The sequence below is a fragment of the Pelodiscus sinensis genome, chromosome 5 (genome assembly GCF_049634645.1).
Source record: "Pelodiscus sinensis isolate JC-2024 chromosome 5, ASM4963464v1, whole genome shotgun sequence".
NCBI classification, from domain to species: domain Eukaryota; kingdom Metazoa; phylum Chordata; order Testudines; family Trionychidae; genus Pelodiscus; species Pelodiscus sinensis.
Window position 1 is genome coordinate 28,301,698 of NC_134715.1, and position 18,850 is coordinate 28,320,547.

The 18,850-nt window shown below is 41.6% G+C and overlaps 1 protein-coding gene across 2 annotated transcripts in view; it reads left to right on the plus strand.

Moving 5' to 3' along the window:
• The window catches only part of HADH (hydroxyacyl-CoA dehydrogenase), a 44,127-nt gene extending 26,288 nt beyond the window's left edge, over window positions 1–17,839 (plus strand). Inside the window, exons 5-9 of one of the 2 annotated variants that reach the window (XM_075929706.1) lie at window positions 3,760–3,849; window positions 6,532–6,604; window positions 12,114–12,230; window positions 14,354–14,425; window positions 17,340–17,839. In XM_075929706.1, the coding sequence (XP_075785821.1) occupies window positions 3,760–3,849; window positions 6,532–6,604; window positions 12,114–12,230; window positions 14,354–14,379 (306 nt within the window). In that variant the 3' untranslated portion in view covers window positions 14,380–14,425; window positions 17,340–17,839. The remainder of the gene's footprint in view (window positions 1–3,759; window positions 3,850–6,531; window positions 6,605–12,113; window positions 12,231–14,353; window positions 14,426–17,339) is intronic. The other variant, XM_075929705.1, reaches the window with a different exon arrangement.
• The last annotated feature ends 1,011 nt before the right edge of the window (window positions 17,840–18,850 follow it).

Below are 18,850 nucleotides of genomic sequence, written 5' to 3' on the forward strand. Positions count from 1 at the left end.
TGTAGCCAGCAGATTTTTGAGTGCATTGGCAGAAGTGTGTCAAAATGGAAATGGTTCCACAGGTATTTTTGGTTTGAGGAACTGGCATTTTTTGATGAAAAATTGTTTTGTTTTAAAATTCTGAATCATCAATACTTGTCACTGACCTGATTCTGCCAAGGATGTTGGCATTGGGACTTTCCGTGGGCAAAAATATCTGTCTGGGATCTCTTTGTAGGGTTGAAACCAATGTTAAAAATGGGTATAGACATACTAGTTACTCCCTTTTGTCTGGATTGTCTTTCAATTTCAGGCTCTCCTGTAGCATCATAATGTTTGGGTTAGCAAATACCGCAGACCACTGTTCACTAGGTAGAATAGGAGTTTCAGGTGGAAATAAAAAACAGAAATGTGTGTGTGTGTTATTTCAGCGGTAAGCTTTTGTTTAGAGAGATATTATACAGTGGTAAAATCATCAGACCTTTCTCTTTAACATGATGTTACCATATTACATACTGATGACCTTTATACTACATGTTGTCTCTAGTGACCTTTTTGAGTGAAAACTGTGATTACACATATTTAACAAAACAAGCACATCTACAAACTGTTAGCACTCAAAAAAATGGTCAGGTAGGCTGGGATTTTTTGAAAGTGGTATCTTCTCTGTTTGGATAAGTGATAATCAAATATGTAGAAATGTGAGGCTTATTTTTATAAAACCTGAGTTTTGGGGCTAGCTCACTTGACCATAAATATATATGTAAAGAATTACAAGTTCATATTCCCATAGTAACAGTAACTTATTCATATAGCATATATACAGTATTTTAGATTAATAGTTTTGTTGTTAAATACTTGATTGAGATGTTGTATACCTATAGATTTGTATCCACTTAATTAAACTAGTTTAGTTGAATGTGCAAACAAACCCTGATGTGAACACTTCATTTTGGGATAAGAGAGGCTTATTTTAGTTATCTTAAAAATATTCCCAGCTTTAATTAAACAGGAATAAGCTTCATTTAAGTTGAAATAAAAATGTTCAAAATGGCCTTTTGAACTGGCTTAACTAAATCTGTTTAAACACATTTTATATTAACCCTGGGCATCTTTGTGTATAGACAGACCTTAATATATTATGGGCCTAATCCTGCATTTCAGTATGAGCATTCATCTCTGAGGGTATGTCTATACAGCAACATTATTTTGAAATAACTGGTGTTATTTTGAAATGACTTAATCCATGTCTGCACAGCAGGCAGTTACTTAGTATTTTGATATTATTTCAAAGCTGGAGGACTTCGTACTCTCCTGTAACCTTCATTGTACTAGGAGTAAGGGAAGTTGGAGGAAGAGTGTTCTGTTTCAAAATAAGTGCTGCGTAGACTTTTCCAATTTCTAAAGTTATTTCAAAATAAGCTACACAATTGACATAGCTCAATTTGCATAGCTTTATTTCGAGTTAAGCCCCACTATGTAGATGCACCCCTAAGAAATAGATGGTTTTAAGGGCAAAATTGAGTCCTGTTACATGCAGTGTGAGCAAATTAAGAATTCTATTTAATATCTTATTTATAAATAGTCCTTCTTCAGTACCTTTTTTTCAAATAATGTTTGTATAGCAGAACTGAAATGCAGTGAACTGTGGGATCAGATTGCACTCTCATTCTGTGGTGATGAATGAGTACCTGCCTAGATAAATAGCCCTCTGGTGCACAGCAACCTGCATAATAGTGGAAGAAATGCAAATTTTGGCCCTGTTGTTTCCAGATATGTCATGGGAACTTCCGTGTCTCTTTAGAAAAGATGAGCCTGAAAGACATGATATAGTAACTGAGTGGCACTCAGTTTCTTTGCTTCAGAATCACAAAGAGCTGAGGACAGAACACATGGAATGCACTTGCATTGCATTGCATTGCATTGCATTGCATTACCTAAAAGTGGAAGTCTGGAAGAAAGCAAGAACATCTTTGAGGAGGAAAGAGATTGAGCGGAATTGTAGGATAACTGATATTTTTATTATACATTTGGAGAGACTTGTACCACTGCCACTGCAGCAGGTTTCAGTATTGATTTTAAATGTTCTAGAATATTTAAACATTTATGTAGATTTTGTAACGGAGCCTGTATTTTAACCTTGATACGTAAGCACTTGTGTTAGGAATTAACAGTTTGAACTCTGGATGTGCCACTGATGCTGGGGTAAAATCTGTCTCAAACCTCTTTTCAGATTATCTAAAGGCCTCTTATTTAGTCCATGCAGATATGTTTAGTGAATCTAACTGGATGGGTGTCTCAGACATTCTCTTACCTTGTTAGTTCTTATTTGCTTGCACAGGGTGTAACTGATTACCATCTGTAGGGGTTGAGAAGGAATTTTCCCCCCAGGTTAAATTGGCAGTGACTATATGGGTGTTTCACCTTCTTGTGCAGCTTGTATGTGTGTGTGTGTGTGTGGGGTCTCCTACCAGGATTATTTGGTATATCTCTAATCACTTCCCTGCTGTTGTGGGGGGTCTCGGGCATTGATGCTCCTCTGTATGTGGTGCACAATAGTCTAGTCTCCTATGGGCCATAATAGTTGGTCCAGTTTTGGTAGTTTGTAGCCTGTGATGTACAAGAGGTTATACTAGATGCCCTAGTGATCCCTTTTGGCCTTAAATTTAGAAAAGAAGGAACAGAGTTTTTTGCGGGCGGGGGAGCAAGAGGAGGTTTCTTTGATAATTTGAGACATTAGTATTTAGGCTTCAAAATTCCTAGAAGTAAAATACATTTGAACTCCCTTGAAACTAGTGTACAGTCTTGTATGAATGTTTTCCAGATGCTTAGCTCTAAGTTCAAAAGAAAACTTACTACTATTTACTGCTGAGAAACACATGCTGCTTCTTTTATTCTATGTTGTGTTTTTGTGTTGCTGTAATCAGTAGTCATTCTGATGCTCGGGAGACAAAATTACACTGACAGTCTTGTGATGATATAGTCTACCTTTCATTGCTTATGTAGCATTTTTGCTTCTGAGTGGCTGCATAGATATTTCAAGTTAGCTAACAAAAATTATTTCCAGAGCTGTATTGACATCATTTCTCATTCTGGGGCACTAATTAATAAATAAATAGATACCTTGTTAAATTCAAACTCTATTAAATTCTTCAGAAAAAAAATCCATGTTTGTCAAAGGATAAGGATAAAATTGCTAAGAAAATAACTTGGGCCCTTCTAACTCTTAAACTTATAAGAGGCCTTTACACAGATTGAAAAGTAGAAATTTAAAAACTGTTTTCTTTAGTCTTCATGTGTTGATATAATACAATGTCTGTGCCTGTGCCCCTGTTTATATTGGCCAAGGAAGTCATGTTACACCCTCTCTATCAAGAACTGTGCATAAACATGGTTCTCTAATGTTGCCAAAGCATTTCCCTGGGCAAGCTGAGACCATATGGTGCTTGAAGTTTTTTATGCTATCCACACAGAAGCCTTTGCAGTATAATTCTGAAAAGATGGATTCCTTTGCTTTGAACCCCTTGGATGTTTTAAATGCCTTACAGTAACACTTTCAGGATGTGCAGGGTGCTTTGAAGTGCTTTAACATAGGTTTCACTCTTTTATTTGTTACATGTATATTTATCTGGTTGAGTGTGATTATTCTTTGTAATACACATATTTTGTGGACTATTCAGAGAACACCCTGAATCATGGTTTAATTATTAGCACAATTATGGGGGTTGGGAAAGAAAATGGCTTCTGGTTGGCTATTAACGCATGTTGGTTTCCTGCTAGGTCATCAAGACACCAATGACCAGCCAAAAGACTTTTGAGTCACTTGTGGAATTCACCAAAGCATTGGGAAAGAATCCAGTATCTTGCAAGGCAAGTGGGTTTAGATTGTGAGGAGAGGTGCGCAACACTCAGAAGGCTTCAGGTCTGCTCATTTAAAAAAAAAAGAGATATTCATTTTCACATTATTTGTAATTGTATTAGCACAATGAGAATTTTCTACTCTTCTGGTGCAGATTATCTGTTCCCATGAAAATCCCTTCAGGAAAGAACAACTTGCTTGGTATATCAATCTGCTATATCATTGTGTGAATGGGGTGGGTCTGGCTGCTGTGTGGACAGGAAAAGGAGATGATTCTGACAAACCTAGTGCAGGTTAGAGATCTCAGTTAACTGCTCAAGTTTATTCTGACTAGAGAAGCAGGACTCTTTTCCCCTTTTCTTCCCTGGGATCTTGGTCCCCTTGCCCTCCAAACACTTGAGACATCACAGCCAATTCATGTGCTCTGTTGCCTTTGGATCCTCCATTATGGACAGCATATTCTCAATGGGAGACTAACCACTATTATTCTTCTTCACTTTTTCTTGCACTTTGGCCTTAGTGGGGGCTTGTGGAAATGGGCGGAGGTAATTGATGGCCTCCTGCCTTTCGTGGCCCTCAAGAAGCAGCTGGCCTATAAAAAGGAGGAATTATTGTCAAGTAGTTAGCAGCATCCTGGGTTCTGCTTTCAGCTATACCATTGCATTGCTTTTGTAGTCTGTCAGGTTTTTTAATCTCTACACTTCATTTTCCCAAATGGTAAAGTGTAGGTAACTCTTTCCCTTCTCATCAGTTACTGTTTGTAAAGTACTTTGAGTTTTATGGATGAAAAGCACTGTGGAGGTGAGACCTTGGGCAGTTGCTTCACTATTCTGTGTGCTAATTTTCCCCTCTGTAAAATGAGGCGACATTATAATGCTTCCCTAATATTGTGAAGTCTTGGAGACCTCTAAGGAAAAGTGCTGTGTAAATTAAGAGGTAGTATTTTTGTATTTTTATATGTTCTATTAAATATTGGTATTTATAGCACTCTTTCCTGTCGTCTATTTCTCATTTCTTTGCATTTTTTTTACTATAGAAACTTACATTAAAACAAGATCTTGGTTGTCGGAGAGTCATCCTGCTACTGCTGCATAATTCTTAACCCAGATAATCACCTTCTGTTTCAGCATTGACACTGGTTGCTGTTGAAATTATTATAATGTCACAGAAGTTTGATTTACTATAATGAATAAACATCAGGAGTAGATAAGCTCTTAACCACGAACGTGCCTATTAATAAAGTCCCACACAAAAGGAAAGAATTGTTCCCCCTAAATCACAAAAAATATTCAGTACCAGCAGAATTTTTCTGAATAGCTAGTATTTTACAAGAGCTTTCTAAGAGGCAACTTGGGGTCTTTTAAGATAAATTACTAATTAAGAGTGGAGAAGAGGAGATGACTTTTATTTTCCTCAGCCATATTTGATCACATAATCGTTCTTAGTTATGAGATTCATATGTGTTAAACTAAAGTAGTGAACAGGTAAACAGACAAAAGACCAGTAGTCCAGAGTGAATTGTAACTTGGTGATTTAACAAGCAACTTCCTGTTGAACTTGTAATACAGTACAGGCAGTCCCCGGGTTATGTACAAGATAGGGACTATAGGTTTGTTCTTAAGTTGAATTTGTATGTAAGTCGGAACTGGCTCCACATTCAGCCGCTGCTGCTGAAACTGACCAGGGGCTGACTACAGGAAGCTGGAGGCAGAATTGCTCTGCCCCCAGCTTCCTGGAATCAGCCACTGATCAGTTTCAACAGCGGCTGAATCTCGAGCCTGGGACAGAACAGCTGGGCTGCCAGGTAGGTCCCTGCAGGACCAACCCGGCAGCGCCCCAGCTGCTCTACCCCAGGGTCCACAACAAAAGCCTGGTCTGCTGTGGGGGGGGGGGGGGGGGGGGGAGTGCACTGGCTGCGCGCCCCCTCCCCCAGCAGACCAGGGACACCCGGAGCAAAGCCGGGGAGGCGGAGGGGTCCCGCGCCTCTGAGGCTTTGCTGTGGCAAAGCCTAAGAGGCACGGGACCCCGCCGCTGCTGCGGCTTTGCTCCCGGTGCCTCTGGTCTGCTGGGGACCGTCTCTAGCAGACCAGGGACACACGGAGCAAAGCCGCAGCGGCGGCAGAGTCCCGCGCCTCCCCGGCTTTGCCAGAGCAAAGCCTCAGAGGCGCGGGACCCCTCCACCTCCCCGGCTTTGCTCCAGGTGTCCCTGGTCTGCTGGAGACGGTCCCCAGCAGACCAGAGGCACCGGGAGCAAAGTGGCAGCGGCGGCGGGGTCCCGCGCCTCTGAGGCTTTGCTAGCCTCAGAGGCGCGGGACCCCGCCGCCGCTGCGGCTTTGCTCCCGGTGCCTCTGGTCTGCTGGGGACCGTCTCCAGCAGACCAGGGACACCTGGAGCAAAGCTGCAGCAGCGGCGGAGCCCCGCGCCTCCCCGGCTTTGCTCCAGGTGTCCCTGGTCTGCTGGAGACGGTCCCCAGCAGACCGGGGGCATCCGGAGCAGCTTTTCTCGCCCCGGAGGTCGAGGTGGCGGGACCGCTGCACTCTGGGCTGTCCCGCTGCCTGCGAGCTCCGGGGCGAGAGAGCCCCATTCGTAAGAGTGGATCCGACATAAGTCGGATCCGCGTAACTCGGGGACTGCCTGTATTTGAATATAGTCTCACTGTATAGGGTTTATTAAGATTTTCTGTTTCTTTTAAGGATACCCCAGGATTTGTTGTAAATCGTCTCCTGGTGCCATACCTGATTGAAGCAGTTCGGCTTTATGAGCGAGGTACCTATCAGTAGTATTTATTTTGTGAAATGTTGACAGTAATATCTAGCAGTGCAATCTCTTCAGATAATTATTAGAATTGTTATAAATCTTGATCGTTTAGGTATCAGTCTAGTGATAAAAGAAGTTGTGATTTGAGTTTTGAGGTGCTAAATAATCTCTGTGTGCTGAATCAGAATTTATAACTTGCTTATATGAATTCAGGCCTGGCCAAAGAGTGTGCAGGACCCTACGTGGCATGCTATGGTTGGCTCTCCTGGGCAGGCAGGCACCAGGCAACACGAGGCCCTGAAGGTGCAGGGCCCAAGGCAACTGCCTTGCTTACCTTGCCCTAAAGCCAGGCCTGTATGAATTCTCTGATGGCTGTTGGCTTGGGTTAAAATGGGTGAAGTTTTTGAAAGTGTTTTACGAGCCTAAGAGCATATTGACACACGAAAATTAATCTGGGTTAAGGTAGGGTATACATTTAAACTGAATTAACTATTCTGGATTAACTGCACATGTGGAAGTTCCGGTTTCTGGAATAAATTTAAAAAATTGAATTAATGGAGATTGCCTATCTCTGAGAACTAGAAGGGACCTTGAAAGGACATCGAGTTGAGTCCCCTGCCTTTACAGTAGGACCAAGTACCATCCCTGACAAATTTTTGCACCAAATCCCTAAATGGCCTCTGCAAGGATTGAACTCACAACCATGGGTTTAGCAGGTCAATGCTCAAACCACTAAGCTATTCCCTCCTCAATTCTCACCTGAAGCTAATAACTATTCTGAGAGAACTCCTCTTCTAGTAAAACCCATTTTCAGACATCTTGGACACACAAGTGCCTCAGGTTTTCCGTTATTGAAAGTTATATCTGCCTAGCTACAGTGGTTAAGGATATGAAAAAAAACAAACCCCTGACTGACATAACTATGCTGACAAAATTCTCAGTGTAGGTACCTGTTGTTCCCATACCAACAGAAAAATTCCTGTTGGTATAGGCTGCGTCTTTGTTAGGGTATTATGCTGACTGACTTAGGTTTGGCAGTGTGGACAGAACCTCAGTACCATTGTCTCACATTAACTAGCCTTTGTTGCTTTGGAAGCTCCTGTTTTTGTGCTAGTCTCTTTTGCATTAGTATTGGGAAGGGAAGGAATCCTGAATCTTTTAACTAATCTCAGGTAATCTTAAAAACCTAAACTTTTTTTTTTTTTATTTTTTTTTTAAGAAAATAAGCTATAATGTAAGTGGATAAAGTGCAAGTTACAGAGACCATGTGTTACACTAGAAAATGAAGTTGATCTAACTTATGCTGGTGTACAGCCACTACAGTAATTATATTGTTTGTGTGTGTCTACACCAGGGGTGGGAAACCTAAGGCCCAAGGGCCAGAAGCGACCTCCGGCTTCTTGGATCCAGCCTTCCACCCAGCATTGGGGAGCCTGCACTGGTGCGCCAATGGGGCCGGAACACACAAATCTACTAGCCTGGGCCCCCCTAGGCTCTGGGATGTGAGGAGAAGGTGGGGAGTGTCTTTCTTCTCTGTTGGGGGCCACATCAGTGAGGGTTTGTTTTTTGCTTCTCACTTGTGTGTGGCCCCTGACAGATTTTTCTTTTGGTCAGTGGCCCCTGACCCGAAAAAGGTTCCCCAGCCCCGGTCTACACTTTGTTCCTTATATCAGCAGCGCACATGCTCACCAGGAGCACTTGTATCAATTGCACTGTTGGTATGGGGCATGGTGGGATGGTTCCTGAAGGCCAGTAACAGTTGACATAAACAATGCAGGGTTTACACTGACACTGTGTTGACCTAAGTACATCGACCATGCCACACATGGATGCAGAATTGAGTCAGTGTAGTGGGGCAGTTACATTGGCAAGAGCAAAATCTAGTATAGACGCTTCCATAGCTTGATATAAGCTGCCTTGCGTTTGATCTAATCTCTATGGCATAGACCAGAGCTTTCTGTAAGTGGTCTTTTTTCAGGCATTCAGTTCATCACTGCATGCTATTAAGAATGTCTTTCCAAAGTTTTGTTTTTGAAAACATTTTCTTACAGATGAAAGCACTCCATTACCAGGATTCCAGCAAATATGTTTTAAATATTAAAAGTTCTCCTGCATAACTCATGGAAGTGGTTTGATCTCCAGGGGAAAATTAAACTTGTGCTACTTGCTTATCCATCAACAAATGCACTTAATTACATCGTGGAAAGGAGAATAGAGTGAATTACAGTGACTTGAAAGGCAAAGGAGTCGGGTGGAGAGGGACCATTTTTCCTTTAGTAAAATATCACAATTTGGAATATATTATGTTGGGTGTTCTAATGTGTTAAGGAGATGCCATTGCTGAATGATGGATGTCATTTTATGTAGATAGGGAGACAACATATTTTTATATATAGCAAAAATTGGACAAAGATTTTATAATAAAATCAACTAAACAAAAGCATCATTTTGATTTCAGCTTTGTTTTGTTTGATCAAAAAATACAAGGATTTCATTCTTGTTTAAAATTTACTAATGAACTTTAAATCATTGGTTGGTTGAAATTGCATTAAAGCCTGAAGATCTGAAGGTCACATTCTAATTCAAATACTCTGTTGGAGCATGTTAAATTTGTATCTCATCCATCCCTCTTGTGTCGATCGTCATTGTAGTGAATTAAGTCTAGTTAGAAAAAGAGCATGGCTTCCAACTGCCCTTGGCCGAGAATTTAGGATATTTCTTGACAATAATAATCATTGAAATTTTGATTTTATAGGATCAGTAATAGAAGTCCTTAGACACTGCCAAAGTGCCCATTGATTCAAATAGGTATTGTACCTGATAAAAAATTTCAGGATATCAGATGTTGATTAGGCTTATTCCTCTAAAGAAACTGTGTAGGTACTTATTTAAATTGATGCATTATTATTAAGATTATTATAGGAAACTTCTTATTGTACTCTTTTTACTGAAAAAACAAAAAAACCCAGGAAATTAGTTTCACTTGCGTGGAATTCTCTAGTCGGGTAGCTCTGACTACACATTTCATGCTCAGCTTTTTGGGTACAGGTTGAAACACTCTTAACTGGGATTCTCTGGTCCAGCAACATTCTTGGTCCGGCAGGACTGTAGGTGTTCCAGGACCGGAGAGTCCCAGCGAAGAGCTAGCATTGAGAGCCCTGCAGGCTGGTAGGGCAGCAGGAACCCAACATGCGCCAGCAGGCTGCCTAGCAATGGAAGTCCCACCCGCAATAGTGGGGCTGGCCAGTAGGGCTGCGAGAGCCCAGCGCACAGAGGCTGAGGTGCAGCGCAACAGAAGGAGCCGGGTGCTGCACTGAGTTCCCAGCATGGCAGCAAGAACCCGATGTGCACAGAGGTGGCAGGGATGCTGGGCTCGGCAGCGAGAGCCTGGTTAGCGGAGGTGGCGGGGCTGCCTGATAAGGCAGTGGGAGCTGTCAGGGCAGCAGCAGCCAGGAAGAGAAGGGAGCTGGCTGAGAGGCCAGTAGTCTGGCCAGGGCTGGAAGAGGCTGGTGGCAGTGGACCCAGAAATGACCTCACCTGGCCTAGCAAAATCCCTCATCTGGAACTGGTCAGATCCCGAGAGTGCTGGGAGGTCCAACCTGTACTGTTGTTCTTCTAATATATTCTGTCTTTGTTTCCTGGGGACATAACTGCAATTAGTTAATGTCTATATGTGGTCAAGCATCTAAAGATGTCTTCTATAGCAAAGAGAGAGAACCAAATCTGTTGCTATTGTGAATTGGTACAGTTCCATCAACTTCAGCTGAGTTGCATCCTTTCAGCTGTGATGCGTTAGGCCCAGTAGTTTAAATCATGTTGAAATTAAGCAGTATAAAAAATGGGTTCCCATCAGTGAAATGTGCAGGCTAGTTTTTACCATTTTTCAAAAGCAAAAGGCAGGTCCCAAACATTTCAACATAAATCTTAAAAAAAAGAGTACAAAAGAACTTTTCAACCGCAGAAAGGGAAAAGAGAACCTTAAAAACAGCTGCTTCAGAAGCAGATTGGAAGTTGAAGAGCTCATGCTTAAATAAAAGGCTTCAGAGGAGTAGCCAAATTAGTCTGTAAGGGTGTGTCTATACTACAGGGTTTTTTTGAATCCTACAAGCTGCTGAGCACTCTCAATTCTGATTGACCTTAGTGGGAGCTGAGGGCACTTGACACTTCACAGAATTGGGCCCTTTGAGGCTTAATATTGAGGGTGCATCTACACTGCAGTGTTATTTTGGAATAACTAGCATTATTTCAAAATAACAATGTGAGCATCTACACAGCAATTCCGTTATTTCAAAATAATATTGAAATGACAGGCAGCTTCTCCCGATGTCTGTAAACCTCATTCCACGAGGAGTAACTCCTCTTCCTAAATAGCTATCTCAAAATAGCTTGCAGCGTGGACACTCCACTGCTGCTATTTTGAATTAGCTCCTCACTAGGGCCATTCTAAGTAATTTCTTCTCTGTGCTTCCTGGGGCTCTAAATCAAGATAATGTATCCACATTAAGAGAGCCTGCCTTAAACTAATTTTGAGGTTTCCCTGTAGTGTGAACATGCTATTTCAAAATAAGCTATTTCAAAATAACTATTCCGGAATAGCTTATTTTGAAATAAGTGTGCCATGTAGACATACCCTCAATCATTTGGGGTTTGAGCCAAAGTTCCTGGAAGTCAGTCCAAAAATTCCCTTTGACTCCAAAAAGCTTTGTGTAAGCTATCCAGACTGACATCTTTCTCTGTATCTTATCTCTATGTGGATGGGTTCTATTCTGGGGGGAGGGTTCATTTATTTTTTTTAAACCATGTGAAATTATTTTTCAGATTCACATTATGTAAATGTCTAGAAAATATGTGTTTTGAAATTTATTAATGACATGTCTGTATATTTTTAGAAAGTCTGAAACACATCGGCTAAAAGCAAGATTATGAAAACTTAAAAATAATCAAGTGCAACTTTTGTTTTCAAGGTTTCAAACAACTTTAACAATAGTTAAAATAGCTCTTCTTTTCTTGCTAGTGTTCTCTGGGTGAAGGGGTCTTTTGTATCATGATCCTCAGTATAAAAGTGTCTACTGAAATAGGGCAATATAATTAGGATGCAGGAAAATAGGAATTAAACTCACAAACTTAGTATGGGAGAGGCCCAGACTTGACTCTTCTTTCTAATATTTCCTGCCTGGCCCATGTTATAGGCTTATTGGTTTCTGGGTTTTTCTCACTACTTTGCTCTGTGTCTCTCTATTTAGCCTTAATCTGTCCTTGAAAGTATGCCATTTAGGATGATAGCACTGTTCTGTATACTGCTTAATATTTACAGTTTTATATTTCTGCTGATAACCAGACCAAACACAACACTTGATTCCGTAATATATATACTGTGTGCTATCCCAGTTTTAGTGAACCTGCAAATATTACTGTAATGAGCTGTGTCAGCATGAACTAACAGTGTTAATTATTTAAAAACTATGGCAAATGGATTCCGAATCTTCTTTGTTCATCAAACTGTCAATATTTTCTCTAGGAGATGCATCAAAGGAAGATATTGATGTTGCTATGAAGCTGGGGGCTGGCTATCCCATGGGTCCGTTTGAACTGCTGGACTATGTTGGGTTGGATACCAGTAAATATATTATAGATGGTACTGTATATATCTTTTCTTTCTTTCTTTCTTTCTTTCTTAGCTAAATTGTAATTTTGACACTTCAGTTTAAATTGAGTGTGACTTTGCCAGTTAAAGGTTGGGGGAATAGTGATTGATGAATGATCAATAACAACACACCATCATTTTCAAAGGTGTGTGTGTGTGTGTGTGTGTGTGTGTGTGTGTGTGTGTGTGTGTGACATGGGGAAGGTTCATGCCAAGTGATTATGGTTGTTCTGAGGGTCCCTTTGGGTGTGTTTGTACTAGAAAAATTAATACCTTTGTTTCAGCAACTATTATCAATGGTACAGCAGCACTAGTGTTCAGCTTCTAATATAGCAATGGCTCAGGTTTTGAGCAGTTTAACATAGACTACTGCTGGAACATAGGTGCTTTTCTAACCAAGACCAGGCCATAATGTGGTGTTGGCTGAGAGAACCATGAAGTGAAGTTTAGCTACTGAACTCTTCCTTTTCAATAATGTGCAGAGAGATATTGTGCTCCAAAAGATACCCATAAAGTCACTCTGCAAAATTCCTCCTAAACTTCTTGGTCTTTAATTTATAAAACTGACTTAAAATTTCCAGTGAGAATGGTGCATGTGTATATATATGAAGCAGAATAAGAAACCCTTTAGCCTAAGCAGTGTTTTGTTTTGATTGGAAGAGCTTTACTAAATGATTTATAATAGTTATTTTGGAGACAGATTTAAAATCAATGTGGTCACTGCAACTTGAGTCGTACAATTAGGAAAATGGATTGTACACTATAAAAATAAGTTGGCTGCTTTTGAGTGCCAGATTGACTGGAAAGTATGTCAGTTCATAAAGCAGCATAAGGGAAAGCTATAACAATTCAGCAGAGATATGTGATAAGGATGCACAAATTCTAAATGCAGGCTGTTGTTAACAAGGTAATTATGAGAGTTATCTTGGAGGGTTGCCATAGAGTTAAGTGAGTTAACTCAGCTGGGGTAAGGGGAAGTCTGTCTTGTAGAAGGGTATAAAGTATGCATAGAAAAGTAACTGGGAAACAATAGGAAGAGAGGTTAGAGTCTTCAGTTTACAGACACCTTTCTTGATACTATGAGGAAAAAAGTGATCATTGGGGATCCTCTTAAACTAGTCTTGTTAGTCAAGGTGACCTCCTTTGGTGAGTTGGTAGTGTAAGTCTTCAGACTATGGAAAGTAAAGGCTTAAACAAGAAGCATAAATATGTACATACCACTTTTAATAAATTTCTCCTATAAATATTATATGGTCTTCTGTAACAAATATGTGTGATAGTTTCCAGTCACATGTTTATTGTTACTCAGACTCTATGTCTAGTGTTACAGTGTTTATTGCTGAACACTATACTCAAGTGCTAATATCCTCAGAGCCCTTTTCAAACAAGAGCTGAATCCTCAAAACATCTCTGTGAAGTATAGAGAAATAGAAGCATACCCATTTTACTGATGGGGAAACAGAGACTGGTCATTTTTCTGATTTAGATTTTATTTTCAGTAGAGAAGAGTCAGTACATGTTAATAATCCCAATGAAACCATAGACGTTAATGAAAAATGGGGAGAAAGCGGAGAAGAGAGATGAAGTGGAAGTAACATTTAGGAAAATATTTCCTCCAGTCCATTTTCCAACTGGTTTACAAACCATATTTTTATACAGTGCTAAGAGGAAAATCGTGTACATTTTAAAAAAGATGATGTGTTATCATGTGCAAATGAACAACAAAAAATGAAATTCTAAAGCTCTTGGTTTCTTAGTAGCTAGAAAACGTCAGACCCCAAAGAAGATTGTCTTGCAGAAACACCTCCTAGTTGGGGTGGATGTTTGAGCTGGTTAGGGCCAAATGGGAGCTGAAAAACTCAACAAATTTAAAATCAAACTACAGTAAACTTCGATAATCCGGCACCTTTGGGACCCAGGGGGTGCCGGATTATCAAATATGCCGGACTATCGGAAGGGGGGGCTATGAGGGGTCTGGGGTGGGGGGGGGGAGGCCTCCTCAGCCTCTTTGATAAATGGTTGGATGCTGGTTTAATGGCTGGCTCTGCCTTCTTGATCAGAAGTAGGAGAACAAGGAGCAATTGATGACAAATTGACTGTAATTGTTTAAACAGTTCAGATGTATTCTGCTGGTGTCTAAAAAGGTCTGCTTCAAACAGAATTTCACTTCCAGGAAACGCTCTTCAGTAAGTCACTTGCCTTTCTTTTCATGAGTACTTCTGAGCAGTGTTGCACGTTTTCTGATGTTGCACAAATTAAAATCCTCCTTTCACCCATGCTCTTCTAGTCCTTCCCTCTTGTCTCGGAGTCTCTCTTCTGTTTTATATAATATATAAAAATCTCAGTTGCTTGGACCATGGGGATAATAATGCCTTTCAATAATATGTAGAAGATAACTAGGGTGTAATGCATTAAGGTACTTATGGCTCTAAATCCTGTTAATAGGCGCACTGTAATACACAAAACTTCCAATCAGTTGCTACCTCACTCTGTAGGTTCCTAAGGTCACTCAGCGCTTAAACTTCTGCACCTGGATATGAACACTCCAGATTCTGTAGGGTCCCAATCTCCCACCTAAGTCCCAGAACAGTACATGTATTGGGAAGATAGATGTTTGGCCCTCTAAGTCACATGTAGGGGACTTCATCCTGATAGGCAGGTTCAGCAGTTCATGTTGTTTCATACATCAGGCCCCTCAGAAGAGTTCACACACAGCAGCTGAGCAGAGGGAGGAAGAGGATGACCTCTTGCTTTTCTAAGGGTATTGGTTAGGGAAATCACCCAGGATCTGGGAGGCCTGTAGTTCAAGACCTGCCCTGATCAAGTGAAGGGATTTTAACAGGGATCTGCCATCTCAGACGAGTGTCCTAGTCACTAGGCTCGAAAGCAGGAGTGGGCAAATCTTGGCCTGCTCCCATTGGCTGGGAACGGCAATCTGTGCCAACAGGAGCTGTGATTGCTCACACCTTTGGAGGCGCAGGTAAATACGGAGGAGGTCTACCAGAGGATAATGCTGGTGAACTGCCATCGTTTTATTGACTCTAGAGCAGGAGTAGGCATTCTTACTCTCTCTGATCCAACACACATTTAATAGGGCTGTCAAAAATTAAGTGAGTGATTATAAAATTAAGTGCTAAGTTAATTGCAATGTTAAACAATAAGAGCATACCGTTTACTTAAATATTTTCTACAGTTTTCTTAGTAGGGATGTTAGCGTGTAATTGAATAGCGATGTAACCGCATCAAATGTTAGCAGTTACATGACTATTCAAAGTTCCCAAGTGCGGGGCCACTCTGACCCCACTCCCAGGGAGCCCCCTTTCACCTCATGCTGCTGTGTCTCCATCAGAGGCAGCAGCATGGGGTGATATGCAGGAGCCAGTCTGCGAGGGAGCTGGTTTAAAAACTGGCTTCCCATGCAGACTGTCTCCTGTCTGCTGCCCTGATGCAGAGGCAGCAGCACAGGGTGGCAGCAACCTCTGTCTGCAGGGAGCTCAGACCCCCTCCATGGACAGGGGCTGTTGGTGCGGAGTAGTCTCTGTCCTGGTAAGCCCAAGCCCACTGCGGACAGAGGCTGCTTTGTGGCAGCCTCCCCTGTGACCCTCCCCACGCTGCTGCCTCACCATATTGGGGGGAGGCAGGTGGCACTGCGTATCCGTTCTTGCCTGCCCCCCTCACCCTCCACCCTCAATGAGAGGTAGCAGCGTAGAGGTAGGAGAATAGGTAAGCCGGGCACTGTCTCTCACTTCCTCCCCCTTGCTGCCTCTGATACAGAGGCAGCAAGGGAGGGGAATGTGTATAGTCCACAGGATTAACCAATAAGCCCAGGTTTACCAGCGAATGGTGTAGTCATTGGAACGTTAACATCCCTATTCCTTAGTGATTAGCTGAACAAGAAATAGAACTAAGGGGACTTGTAGGCTCTGGGTTTTTACATTTTTTTGTTTGAGTGCAATTATGTACCAATAATGGTCTACATTTGTAAATTGCACCAGAGCAAAGAGATTGCAATATAGAAATTGTATAAAATAGGGATGTCAACATGTAGACAACTGGCCTTATCAGTTAATCTTGTCAACTATATGTACTTCCTCCCTTGCAAAGTAGGGGGGAGGGAGCAGTAGCATTGCCCATGATAAACTAGCTTAAAAGTTGGCTCTTCACAAGCACTGGATCTACCTTCCCCCTCTACCCCCATGCTGCTGTCTCTGATAAAAAGGCAGGAGCACACAGGGTGAGGGGGGCAGGCAGGAGCCAATATGCAAGGGGAGCCAGCTTTCAAGCAGGCTCCCCGTGTGTGCTGGCTCCACAGTGCTACCTGCCCCCCTCCTGCACCTCTGTCTCTATCAGAGGCAGCGTGGGAGGGTAGCATCCCACAGAGCAGCCCCTGTCCATGGGGACTCAGACGCCCTGTGGATGGGGCTGCTGCCGCCCCATACCACTGGCTCTGTATCGGAGGCAGTAGTGTGGGGCGGCAGGGAGGAGCCAGTTCACGTAGGAAGCCGGTGTTTAAACTGGCTCCCCTCATGGACCAGTTCCCACTTGCTACCCCATGCATAATGTGGAGTGGCATGAGGCTTCCCAGGAGCGGGATTGGAGTGCACTGGCTGCTGGTCCCACCCCCAGGAACTATCGAATAGTCATGTAACTGCTAAAATGTCCTGCAGTTACACAACTATTCAATTACACGCTAACATCCCTAGTACAAGATTAATTGAAAAATACTTTATCGTTTTTACTGTGCAAATATTTGTAATAAAAATACATTTGTATTTCAGTTACAACACAGGATAAAATACAAATGAAAGTGTAGAAAAACATCCAAAATATTTAAATTTCAGTTGGTATTGTTTAACAGTTCTATTAATTGTTTAATTTTTTATATCATGATTACTTTTGAGTTAATTGTGTGAGTTAACTGTGATTAACTGACAGCTCTAATATTTAATTAAAGTGAAAGAACTTGCATTGAAGATGAGAGATGAAACCCACATGAGAATATTTCATGGAGGAGTACTGAAGTGTCCTGACATCTAGCAGACTGCCATTTTTGTAAATAATAAATATCACCTTTAACTGAAACTTCCTTTCTCCTACCAGGTTGGCATTCATTAGAGCCAAACAATCCTCTGTTTGCTCCTAGCCCCCTACTGGATAAATTGGTAGCAGAGAAGAAGATGGGTAAGAAGACTGGTGAAGGATTTTACAAATACAAATAAACTCCAGGCTATGAGGGGTGCCAAGCTATCCAAATAAGCCTGCGCCATGCAGCAGTTGTTCTACTACACTAGGAATGCTGCTTGACCAAGCCTTTCTTAGAATGTCACAGGCTGTTCTGTGCATTTTGATTGTAATCTGTCTCTCAAGTGAATGTTTACACCACTTAACAATTTCTGTGCTGAGGGCTGATTTGGTAGATTAATTTTTCTTGTAATTCTGAAATCTTTACACACATTGTGCCTTTGTGCAGATACTGTTCTTCCAGGCACAAGACATTTTCTTGCAGACAAAAGTGAGAACTGAATTCATGTATTTGAACAAATTATATTAACAGGATAACTTGCGCACATTTTAGGGAAAATAAAATTGTCTGTATTGAATCCACTGGCTTTGAATTGATGTACTTGGTTCTAATCCACTGGGTGGCAGTCTGTTTGCATCCTGGCAAATGTAGAGGTAGAAATGATTTGTCTGGTTTTGTTTTGACTTTTTTAAAATTATGCTAATCTATAGATCATAGTTATAGCTGGATTATGATGTAATAATACCTTAAACAGATTTATATTTATAGGCTCTGTTTTAAAAATTACTCTTGAAACCATTTATATTGTCATTTATGGCTGACTCTTCAGGAAAAAAAGCTGCTTAAAATTGTGTTTTAAAGCAGTAATTATTTCTATTGGGGTAGTACTTAAGGGTTCAAATCATAGATCAAAGCCCCGTTGTGCTAGCTGCTGTACAAATATATAACAGAGATGGCCCTGTGCTGAAGAATGTAAAGTCTTAATAACATGGATTTATTTTAACCAGCTAGAATAGAAAACTGGTAAACATTTTTCTAGATTTATGGGAGTTCTATAAGCTAGCTTTTTTTGCTGGAACTTTTTCAAAGACTTCCTTTCTTTTTGCAGCTTCACTCTGCTTGTACCAGGCTGCTGTAATTGGGTTCTTTAAGATCAAGTTCCATCTATGTAAATGTATAGGCAGTGCACTCTCTGTAATGAGTCCTTGTTTTGGACTTTTCTTTTCCCCTGGGTTTGACTGAGTCCGCATTTTGTAATACTTGTTGAAACTCCCTCATCCGGGCTTCCCTGGTCCGGCAACATCCCTGGTCCGGCATCATCCATGCTGTCACTCATGGAGATAAGCTATTAGGCAGAGGGCCAGAAGCGTTGCCAAATGAGAGGGCTGACGGAGCACTGTGGGGCAGCTGAATCACTGGGAAGAATGCAGAGCTCTCTGTCTCTGGGGAGAGGGACAGGAGCAGAGCAGAGTTCTCAGAGTTCTCTGTCACCGCAGGGAGGGCAGCAGCACAGCTGCTGCAGGGGAGCACAGAGCCTCCCCCGGCCATAGTGTAGGTGCTGAGGAGGAGAGCACAGAGCCTCCGGAAG